This window comes from Buceros rhinoceros, unplaced genomic scaffold (genome assembly GCF_000710305.1).
Source record: "Buceros rhinoceros silvestris isolate BGI_N320 unplaced genomic scaffold, ASM71030v1 scaffold31589, whole genome shotgun sequence".
Classification (NCBI taxonomy): Eukaryota; Metazoa; Chordata; class Aves; order Bucerotiformes; family Bucerotidae; genus Buceros; species Buceros rhinoceros.
This window is the reverse complement of record NW_010430275.1, coordinates 2,152-14,032: the sequence shown is the minus strand read 5'-3', so window position 1 is coordinate 14,032 and position 11,881 is coordinate 2,152. Positions and strand designations below refer to the sequence as shown.

General features: G+C 46.2%; 1 protein-coding gene across 1 annotated transcript in view; it reads left to right on the top strand.

The window, feature by feature from the left end:
- The window catches only part of MATN1 (matrilin 1, cartilage matrix protein), a 20,271-nt gene extending 13,000 nt beyond the window's left edge, over nucleotides 1–7,271 (top strand). Inside the window, exons 4-8 of the mRNA XM_010142988.1 lie at nucleotides 1,054–1,179; nucleotides 1,456–1,869; nucleotides 3,754–3,906; nucleotides 5,347–5,427; nucleotides 6,979–7,271. Coding sequence (XP_010141290.1) covers nucleotides 1,054–1,179; nucleotides 1,456–1,869; nucleotides 3,754–3,906; nucleotides 5,347–5,427; nucleotides 6,979–7,028 — 824 coding nt within the window. The 3' untranslated portion in view covers nucleotides 7,029–7,271. The remainder of the gene's footprint in view (nucleotides 1–1,053; nucleotides 1,180–1,455; nucleotides 1,870–3,753; nucleotides 3,907–5,346; nucleotides 5,428–6,978) is intronic.
- The last annotated feature ends 4,610 nt before the right edge of the window (nucleotides 7,272–11,881 follow it).

The window sequence follows — 11,881 nt, the reverse complement described above, 5'->3', positions numbered from 1 at the left end:
CCAATGGTGGCTACTGCCGGCAGGAAGGACCATGCAGCGCTGCCCAAGCTGCCTCCCATAATGCTCAACAAACACATGGGGGGAAAGGGAGACCCTTGGCAATCCATCCACTAGTTGAGACTCTCTGTGGGCTTCAGAGAACTCAGCCTGAGCCCAGCGTTACGGCCATCTGCACGGGTAGTAACATCCCAATGGCATGAGCTATGTGTATGCTGGAAGGATCTGCCAGTGCTGGCAGAAGGGGCAGCCACGTGAGTGGGGATGGCCAGGAGAAGCCAAAATACCTGCAGAGCAGAACAAAAATGCCTGGAAATAGTGGATAAAAGCCCCTTAACTTTGAAAGGCTTTGTGCCCCCTCCCATCATTGACAGAACTCGATGATCAGTTTTCTGCACAGATTTCCCTGGTATTTGTAAACAAATTTGCTTCTGTTTTCTTTCGAGCTTGTTTTCCATCATCATGGCTGTAGCTGTGAGAGTGTTGTCAGTCACCGAGTGCTGCTGGCTCAGACTGCTGCAATTCAGCGTCTGTTTGCTCAGCACCTCAGAGTCAGGTCCGGGTTAAGATCAGCAGGCAGAAATGTTTGTAGAGAGCGAATCTGAAAGCTGCATGCGTGAGGGTAGCGCTGAAGTGAATTCCAAGTGCGTTTGCACATGAATCCCATCCAGGAAAGTCAACTGCTAATGTCATTGCACTACATAGCTGGAAAAGATGGGCACTGGCCAGCCCAGATGGTAGGCTGGAAACCAAATCTCATCCAGTAGCTTTGGAGCGTGAAGCATATTGCGACATGCTCAACAGACAGACAGTTTTTGCCCTCGGTATGGAGACTATTTCTAGTCCTGGCTGCTCCTTGGAGTCAGGAGACTTGTGAAAATTTCTCCTTGTCTCTCATATCTCAGTCGCTATCCAAGAGGAACAACCTCTGCTGCTCTGTCTTGCTGCAGAGCAGATTTAGCTATCCCTGCGTGTACGGGACCAATACCTCACCTTGTGTGCGGGCTGAGAAGCTTTGGTCCAGTCTCTGGCATTAATCTGCACCTTTGCTTACAGTCGTGTCAGACCTGTGTGCCACTGGAGACCACGACTGTGAGCAGATCTGTACCAGCATCCCGGGGGCGTACAAGTGTGCTTGTAAGGAGGGTTTCACGCTGAACAGCGATGGGAAGACCTGCAGCGGTATGTAGTGATTTCCATTTGCACTGAGCCGAGCTGTGATCTGCAGTGGTATGGTGAGGACTGGATTGAGACAGGGTAGACTTGCTCTGTCCAAAAAGGGCAGAAAAGAAAACCATGAATTATTTTTGAAAACATTAATGTGAGCTGTTGTTGAGTTTTGATTAATTAAACCCATTTCATTAGTGATAAAATGACACTAGGCTTGTATTTTCCCATATAATCAATTGGGGTCTTAGTAGCCATCTTCTTTTGCCCTCTTCTCTTATTTCACTTCAGCTTGCAGTGGTGGGTTAGGATCTGCTCTGGATCTCGTTTTCCTGATCGATGGGTCTAAGAGTGTGCGGCCTGAGAACTTTGAGCTGGTGAAGAAATTCATCAACCAAATTGTGGACTCGCTAGAGGTGTCTGACAAACAGGCTCAAGTTGGCTTGGTTCAGTACTCCAGTTCTGTCAGACAGGAGTTTCCACTGGGGCAATTCAAGAACAAGAAGGACATCAAAGCAGCAGTCAAGAAAATGGCCTACATGGAGAAAGGAACGATGACAGGCCAGGCTCTGAAGTACCTCATTGACAGTTCCTTTTCTGTCATCAATGGAGCAAGGCCTGGGGTCCCCAAGGTGGGCATAGTCTTCACTGATGGACGATCACAAGATTACATCACTGATGCTGCTAAGAAAGCCAAAGACTTAGGTAGGTTTCCTAAATTCTCAGTGGCTTGTTTCTCCCTTGGACCAGTTACTGCATCTAGTATCAACCTAGGGATGACCTTCCCTGGAGATGTCTCTTACTTAGGACACAAACAGGTTACTACGGACTTTGCTGAGATACTGCCCGACTCTCATTGCAAACTCATGCAGATCTTGGAGCAGCTCTGGCTGGGGTTCAGGTGAATCTTGGTTTGCCGGCAGCTGGATGTTGTTCCAAAAGCCCCTCAGTGTATTTCGTCTAAGTCTGCTGGAGGCCTCTTGGCTGGGCAGGGTGGAGTTTCACACAGCTGCTCTGGTGTGCGCACTGGTCTAGCATGCTCCACACAGATGTGAAGGAAACTGCAGGAGGAAGCTGAGGGTTTCTCTGATGTTGGTACTGAAAGTCAGGTCAGCATCAGCGGCACTCAAGGTGAGGCAAAGATGACAACCAGAGAGCCCCTTGCAGAGTAACAGGAGCTGCAGGGCCAAGCGTGGCTTGGCTGTATCAGCCTTAAGGCGTGGAAAAGAAAAAGAAGAAATAAAACAGTAAACAAAGCAGAAACACAGACCAAGGGAGTGACCGTGGATGCCCTGTCCGAATCCCAGACACACTAGAAAGAAACTTTCTTCAGCTTCTACTGGAATATTAAAAGTGCCCAGTGGTTAAATATTGACATATTTATATGTTCAAACACCACGCAGTATAAACATCTCGAGATCTGCTCCTTTGTTGAGCTGCTGAACAAGTCCCAAGTCTCCTGACACCCCTGTGAATGGCTGCAGTCCATGTGACTCTGCTCATGGATTGCTCCATCCTTTACTTCCTTCCAACATCGGTCTCGGCCACTAGATGGGACTAAGGGCTAATAATAAAGGTCGGGCACAAGCTCAGGAGAAGCCGGGATTTACAAGGGAAGTTGACATGTTTTACGTGGCTGTTCAGCTCTTATAAAACAAAAGGTTCTCATAAACTATAGCTAAACAATTTATGTCTCTGTGATGATAAAACTTTATGCCTTGTTTCTTCCTCCTCTCTTGTCCCTACACAGAAATCTCCAACATCTGTTCAGAAGTTATTTCAGTGCGATAGATAACAAGATGGTTATAACCAGCCTCCAACATGTTCCTTGAGTTGAACTTTGAAAAGAACAGCTGTGGGATACATCCAGAGGTGGAAAGACAAGGCAAAAAGGGGAGGAGGGGAAAGTGTTACCAGTGTCTAGACATGGACAAGTAGAGACAAATATTTTGAAACTGGAGTTAACCAGTATCACTGTTCAAGCCAAGGGGAAAACTGCAGTTCAGTTCAACAGAAACAGGTTTAAGCCAGAGGTGGCCAGTGAATCTCTTGGCAGTGAGCACAGTACCTGGACATGTCCTTGACTCACAGCACGGGTTGCCCTTGACAGACTGTATGAGTTGCAATTCTAGACAGAGATTCAGCCCCAGTTTTGCTGACCCGCAGCTCTCCATTGCATGGGGGCTTTGCCACTGCACAGGCTGATTGATGGTGCCTGAAAGTATTTTGAAATCTTCCGCTGTTTCTTTTGCTGTATTATCGTTTCCATATTAGTTGGATGCATGATCCTGTCAGGGTGTTATGATCATCTGTCCTTTCTTGTATTTCCAAAACATTGTTCCCGTGGTGATAGGGTTATTGTCTGGAAAATTCTTGTAAGACTGCCTGTAAAAATATTTTGTAACCCATGTTGACCTGGCTGAAGGAAGTCTATAATAGTAGAGGGTAAGGGAGTTAAGTTCCCTGTTAGTAGAGCTGTGCAGAATCCAGGGGTCCAGAAGGTGAGCAAAGGTGTACAGATGGGGGGTTGGTACCATAGCAGCACGATGCTCCGTGGCTGCCCGACTGACAGGCTCCCATTGCTCGCAGGCTTTAGGATGTTTGCTGTGGGAGTTGGCAATGCAGTTGAGGATGAGCTGAGGGAAATTGCTTCAGAACCAGTAGCCGAGCACTACTTCTACACGGCTGACTTCAGAACCATCAGCAAGATCGGGAAGAAGCTACAAATGAAAATCTGCATTGGTGAGAATGGGGGACTGGGAAGCGGGGGGACTTCGTCACAGCATTTGAAGGCTGGAAACAGAAGGAGGGAAATGCCCCTTCAGATGGATGTTACAAAAAACTTGCTGTTCTCAGTGTATTGAGTTGGTAGAGTATGTAGAAGGATCGTGAGACACCATCATTTTGGGTGGTTACCTAAACCACAGCCACCCCTACAGCTCAGCCTGGGGAAGTTAGGGGCCTTGCTGCAGGGAAATCAGATTGGGCTCCTTACATCCTTACAGATGTCCTGGGTATAATGTTGACAAGTGCTCTGTTCTCCAGATTCCTAAAGACGGGACCTTCCTTTGCCCCTGGGCAAGTCCATGAGGGACTTGCCACTCCCTCCAGGGTCCTGCGTCTGCAGAGACATGTAGCCAGGCTCTCAAGAAAGGCTCTTGGCCACGGCTACTTTAAAAAGTAGGAGACAGTCCAAGAACAAGATGACGGGAGCTGTATGAACACCCCAACATACTGTATTTAAATACCTTTCAAGAAAGCAAACATATTTAAGCTTCAGCATTCCAAGAAAGTAAAAATAAATTCTGGAAAAATTATTTGTTAGCAAAAAAATGATTTTGGTAAATATCTTAACATTTGGGTTTAGAAAAAAAAAAACAGAACAGGAAAGGAGTTATTTGTATTTGTTTGATTTCCAGTGCCAGCTTGTATTTATCAACAGATGGCTAGAAATGTTCTCTAATACCCAGCTTTAGTTTCCTCATGACTGGTTTAATCCCATTGTGGGTTTGTGCAAGCGATGTCCTTTCCCTCAAAGAGTCCTCCTCCTGTTTACTCCTCCGATCTGCCGGGCAGCTCAGCTGACGCAGCGGGGTCTTGTCAACACCTCCTTTCTTCTCCCAGCCATCTCAGTACCCTTTTCCTCCTATTCCAGTTTAATTTCTCTTGCAGAACATATGTAAATTATTGCCATAGATTAGCAAACTGATGAATCCCCAAGAAAGGGAGCACTGAAGCAACGCTCAGATGAGCTTTGGCTCTCAGGTGGTGAACAGTCCCTCAATTTTTATTTCACAAGATGAGAGAATGGCCCACCTTGGTGATGTTATTGGGCAGACAGAGGTTGTTTTGAGCACTGTATTTGGTCAGATTCACATTTCTGAGGTGAACTTTAAGCATCAGTCGCAGAGCTCAATGCGTTTTCAGGAAACTGGAAATCCAAGACAGACTTTTTGTGCGTAGAGGCTGGCCTACGTAGCAAGAAAATGGGAGATTCTCCAGCCATCTGAGGTCAAAGCCAGAAGTGATCAGTCAGATAATTAGAAGGAACGATATTTTAATTTCCCTCCTGTTTCCAATAACGAAAGTAAGAATTGCTTTATTTCACTTGGCTCGGTGATTTTGATTTAATTCTTTCTTTCTGTGCCACTTAACTCATCTTCTTGATATTCTGATCCACAGAGGAAGATCCATGTGAATGTAAATCTATTGTGAAGTTCCAGACAAAAGTAGAAGACCTCATAAACTCATTGCAGCAGAAATATATCCTTTGGAAGCTGCCTTTGTTCAGAACTCAGTCAGTCAGGTTGTGCTTTCTGGAGAGACCCGGGGGGAAAATCTACTCGTGGGGGAAGGAGGCTGGGTAGGTGCTCAGGAAGCTGGGAAACAAGACACACGTTATGAATGTGTGTAACAAGAAGAGTCCCCACACCAGAGCGAACAGCTACTGGTCTGGTGCAGAGTTAAACCAAAACCAGCAGAGCCAAAGTAGAGTATGTCAAACCACCGCAAGAGAACAATGAGCTGTAGGCACCAAGGCCTAGGGCAGTTTTTAGAAAGATGCTTAAATGACGCCAACGTGACATGTGGAAGCATGGGTCACGCACAGGATGATGCTGCCAGCTCTGCGAGCTGCAGGTCCCGTGGGGGAGGCCAGAATGCGAGGGCTGAGAGCAGCGGTAGCTAATGCTGGACTGTGAGGAGACAAAACCACTGGTGCACACACGCAGCTGATTCGATCAGATGTTAAAGCTCTACGGAAGGGATTCTTTTCATGACAGTAAATGTCTACAAAGCAAACACTGAGCTGGCTGCCTAAATTTCCCCCCAGCACTGGAAGGAAAGAGTTGTCTTCTGCAGCAAACCACCCCTGACTGCAGAGCTGGTGCTCTGGATAAATCCAGACCAATAGCTCTAATAGTCAGACGGGCAGGTCCCGATTCTCCCAGCTGGCTAAAACACAGTTCTGGGAGACTCACTCTGGTGTAACTGCTCACTGCAAACATCTCCAGTGAGGTTAGGTGGATCCCACCCAAACTGAGTTTGTGAGGCTGCATTCTGCCATGCTGGGTCCTGCCATATTGCACAGAGACCATCAATAAGTGGTTGAAAGAGAAACAAGAAAAAGAAAAAAGTTGTGAACGAGATTCAAACTTCTCACGGGGAAAGGAATTAGTGGAACCTTGGGGTCGCTCACACAGGGCCAGGGAGATTTTTCATTACTGAGAACAAGGAGAGAATATAATTCTAAAAGCAGCGTTCTGATTTATTCACACATTTCTGAGTTGTGCTGTGTCAGCCACACAGTATATTTTCTACTCTTTAACTCAAGTGAAATCCATGACTTATGTTATGCAAAGGTCAGAGTAAATTAGTAGTTCTCACCCAGTGTGTTGCCACTCCCAGGCACATCATAGAAAGCAATTAGTGAAAATGGCAGAAAATTGTGACATGCTCTATGACTCTAAGAGCAGCACTCCGCTCCACTCCTCACACAGCTCGTGCTGCTCAAGGTCAGGAGTGCTCTGCCAGCCACTCAAAACACACTCCAGTCACCCTCACATTCTTCCCTCTTTCATTCATAGTAAATGTAGAGGTGCATGTGAGTATGGTGCCAGCCTGAGCATTTTCTGCCTGCAGTAGAAGCTCATCACCCTGAGTGGTTCTGGAGATGGCAGAGGAGCTGACAGCCTCCCTCCGCCGCCACTCCCAGCAAGGCAGCTCCAGTCATTACCAGTCCCACCAGCCAGGGGAGGACCTGAGCGGTGAATTACCAATGTCCGTTGTCATTTTTTCCCCTTAACTCTTGCTTACTGGAAGCTGTGGCAAAAAGGATTGAAGCCCTGGAGAACAAGATCATCTAAGACCCCAAATCAATATTATTTCCCTCCTTCCTCATGTAACAAGACAAGACCTCCTTCTCCTGCGGCGGAGGCAGCTCAGCTGCAGTGCTAGGGCCAGCTTGCATATCTGTAAAGAGTCTAGTTACCTGCATTTGTGTAAACGGGGAGAAGTGTAACAGTAGAGCAGCCATTGTATAACAGGCAGAGCACTGCGTGACTGAGAGCTACACCACGCTAACGGTGCATCATATAGAGCACGTATATCACCAAAATTGGAAAGATTTGGGTTTGATTTAAAACTTAATATATATGTCTGTTAATGAGTACTTGATTATGAGTTCTGTGAATCCTTGCTGTGTTCCTCTGCATCTTTTGTTTCTATGCATGAGATAATTTAAAAGTCAAAGTGACTTAAAATCAACTCGGATGCTGAGCGTAAGACGTCAAAGCCGCTGATCAGCTTATTGTAAGCATGATGCATTTGTCAGTAAGTAGCTGAAAGATAGTAATGCTCTCTGAGGGTGCGTTACAGACTAGGTGGGGTAGGATGCTGCTGCCAGAGGGGTTTATCCATAGCTGCTGCGCAATGTAGAAAGGAGAAAAGCTCAGCTAGACCTGTTTTGGGCAAGCCTGGTGATGCTCACTGAGCCAGCAGCGTGGCTCTGTATAACGCAGGCCAGTGCTGTTAACAGCAGCCCCAGATGAGCCGCTGCTCCTCAGCTCTCTACGTCCTCAACTGAACTACAAAACGTCATCAGCACCTAAACCACAGGGAGTGGGAGCTGCTGCCGACGGAAGTGGTGCCTTCGCTACTGTGTCGACCAGAGGCTCACTAGCTCCTTCCTTATCCCACACCTCTAAGCACCTTCATAACCAGAGAGTTCATCTCAACATCTTTCAGACTCTTCTTCTGGTCCTGGATTCCCAGCACTGGCAAGACAAAAGAGCGATGAGGACTGGAAGCATCTCCTGCTGCCTGTCTCTGACAGCTCTAGTCTGGCCAGGCGTGGAGGGAAGAGGCCGTATATACCCATGGCACAATGGCGCAACACTGAATGTGAGCACAAGGGGTTGGGTTTGGAGGGGGTTTATTTTTATTTTTTGTATCAAAATATTTATACTTGAGACTATGTGAAAACTTTTCAGAATACCTTGGCCTGTTTGGAAACGTCACCATAGCAGATGTGTTTTGGGTGAATATTAAAAGTTTTGCTGAAAATTTTCAAAGCAAATTTAACTTATTTCTTTGCATAAGCTTTGAGGTAGTTGCCTGACAACAACACGTCTCCATAGTCTTGTTAGTGGGTGGGAAAGCCTCCACCATGTGTCACAACCTTGTATTTCAATGCAAGAGAAGAAACAGCTCCGTAGAGAAACTGAGACTCTCCTCTCCAAATAAAAAGCTTCTTTTACAACAAAAATTGTTTGTTATATGTTTAGAATTGCAGGAATGAGTCCACGTTTCCAAGCATTAGATCAAAGACTACAGTCAGTTCTTGATAGCAAAACCTCATCCCCCCCAGTCTAATCTTCCACACCCCAGACTCCAGCAACCCCGATCAACTCCTGAACTTTAGGGGTACGATTTCTGTTGTCTAATTTTACATATATAAACTCCTGGTCCTTACTGGCTTCACTGGGTAATACTCTGAGCTTGAAAAATCCTTCCAGCACCATATGCCCAGGGATGAGTCAGTGGGGTTTTTTACCATGACAAAGGCAGGAAAAGAGATCACAGCAATTCCTAGCCAGAGGAAAACCCAGCAATTCGGTGGGCTTTGAGAAATGCAGAGGGATCCCTGCAAACCTCAGCTCAGGGGCTGGAGCCCTCGCTGCCCCTCAGGCTGACCGCAGCAGTGAGGTGGGGATGAAGCCACAGGGAGCTGGGACCCTCACTGACTGCTCTCAGAAATGAGATGAGGCTCCTGCTATGTTGAAATCATCTTGTGGCACAGGGTTTAAAATAAAAAAAATAGATTTTTGGCCAGTAAAGATGCTGTTTCTGTCCTGTTCACACAGCCTGGTACTCCTCTGGTCCTCAGAAAACACATGGCTTCACAGAATGCCCAGGTTCCCCGAGTATTTCTGGACTTACTCTTTACCCTGTTTTTCTCCTTCTCCATTTTTCCCTATGTGTCTCCAATCTAACAGCTGATCAGAAGCAATTCACTTCCATCTGATAAGATGATGGCAGCATTATTTTTCTTTTTTCTTTCTCAGCTATAATCATTTTGCCAATCATGGAAATGAGTTCCTGTATTTAATTTTCTTATATGCCTATTTATTCTTTAAATGCCTTGGAAGTTAAATTTAATGGTCCCAGGAACTAAAAGATGGATTTGATTTTAATTCTTGTCATGGCACCCATGGAAATATCTGCATGATAAGACAGTACTACTGTCATTCTGCAGATTAAGCCCAACTTTTTCTGGGACTGGGATAAACGAATGTAAAGCAAGGGCTGGATCTCCACCTCCTCAGAACACTGCATCCATTCAGCCTAGCTGGCCCATTGCCAGTTTAATCCAACAACTTCCGTAAAACTCGATGTCTTTGGTGAGCTAAACAATCCCCAGTCCTTTCTAGGGCGGCTGATCCAGGTAGGATCATGGCTAGTGACTCAAACTGGGATGTGGAGGGCTGATAGACTGCGCGTTGCTCCTTCTAACCTCTGCAAACCACCCTGAGGAAGGTCCTAGAAGACATGGTGTCTTCCCAAACCACTAAGATCCTTGTTTCAGAGCAATACTGCTGGATGCTGCAAAGAAATGCCCCTGCAGACACAACAGCCCTCGTTTCCAGTTTTTGTGGAATATACCATTATACCCTACCCGTCTTTCCCTCGCTCTGTTTCCTAGAGTTTCTGTCCATCTATCCAATCACTCACTAGCAACATCCACATTTCTCTACGTTAAGGTCCTTACTCACTGAAAACCTCCACCCAAGCTCACCTTTTGGCATCACCACAGCACAGGAGTGGACCCGAAATCGTTCGCAGATGTAAACAGTGAACAATGTTTTCCCAGTGATCTGCAATGGCAGGAGGGCCAAGATATACTATCAGGCATTGAAGTGTTTCTGTAACTAATATTTTGGTTTGTGTTACAGATAAAGCAGAACTAAACTAATTAACAATTATTTTTCCTCCCTTCTCGATTCTCCTGGCTTAAAACAACAAAAGAGCTCTTGCATCTCCAAAGTCAATTAGTCACTGGGCTAGAACACAGGCTCTTGACATTGTAATTAGACTTCATTAATGGATCGCCGACGGCAGCAAGATGGAAACCCACTAGATGAGCCTCTCTTTGCATTTTGTGTCAGCTAATTACGTGCTTATCTCAGAAACAAAAGATGTTGCACACAATGAGAAAAACACTTATCCATCCCAAATTGGGGAGTGATGGGCTAATAGGGAAGGGCTCCTGGCTAGAGGATGTCAAATGGTCCTTCTGCAGACATGGAACTTCTTTTCCCTCTCTTTGCTGCTGCATCCTACACATGACCAGTCCTTCTCTCCACATTGCCACCATGCTCCAAGTTCCTTTAGATCTTCTGGCAAAATAACTTACAAACCGCTGTCATTTGGGTATGGAACAAATTCTCGACTGCTTTTCCTTACCCCCACTTAGGTGCTGAACATGACACTGAGAGGCTGAAGTGCCCACTGCTCCCAACGGCAGAGGAAAGCTCCGTCTTCCAGCAAAGCTCGTTTGCTAACAAGATCCCTCTGGGGAAGCAATTTTCTCACGCAGGTCATTGATATTATAACACAGGGCCATTAGTAATCAAATTAAAAAGTGCTTTCAATTAAACTGAGGGCTTCTAGCTTGGTAACATCTTTCAATAGTAATTTGTAACACTAAAACACTGTAATTGCTGCTAATGAATGGGTAGGTAGCAGACCCGTTATTATTATGATTTTTCTCCAAGCAACGTCAGGCAGTGAAACCTGTCTCAGGCTGTATGAATTTACTGTTCCTCCCAAAAAACACTGAGCTTCCTCTCTCCTAGCCCTCTGAGGTAATTCAGTGAACAGGCAGTTTAAGGTGATAGTAAATTTATGTTGTGCAAATTATTCTTTGTCATTTTACATTCAGCTTGGGAAGAGGCTTCGAGGAGCCCGAGTACACTACCCTGCGTAACTCCTGTAGTGATGAACTTGCTGCGGATCACAGCTCCGGTAATAAACTGTAACTGGCTTTATACTTCAGATAGTCATTTGGATTTATTTATTTTTTAATCGCCAATCATGGCAGGAACTGTTTTACAGTTGTTGTCATGTTTTACTGCTCTGTGGCCCATTCCCACTGTTACACGCTGTGTAGATCAGGCTAGAGATAGCAATAAGTGCCGAGCAGGTATCGGTCCTCAGGTAGTGCTGCATCCTTCTGTGGAGATCAGATTGCTCTCCCTCTCCTCTGCAGTGAGAAAGTGAACACTAAGGACAGACTCAGGGGCATCGTGGTAGGTAAGGAGAGTCCTTGCTCTCCAGGGCTGTCCTAAGGCAGAGGAAGGACACAGGTCATTTTACAGCAGAGCAATGAGGTGCATTACCCCCTCCACCTCTGAGCACCCTCACGAACTCTGATTCTCCATCCTGGACGATGGAGAGCTATCCACAAGTGACATAGCAGCTCTTGGCACAGCCTGTGATGGAGGTGATGCCTCTTGGGTCATAACAGACTGTCCCCTCCACCCTGCTCTCGCACTGTGCAGTGCTCTGTCCCAAAGGGGTGTGACCTTCTCTTGATGAAACGTCCAGGTTTTGGAGAAAGAAGGGTACAGAGCCTGTTCCTGTGCCTGGAGCAGAACTTTGCAGCACAGAACACTTCAGGTTGATACCACAGCCAGCTCTTCCTCACTGCCTTACAAGG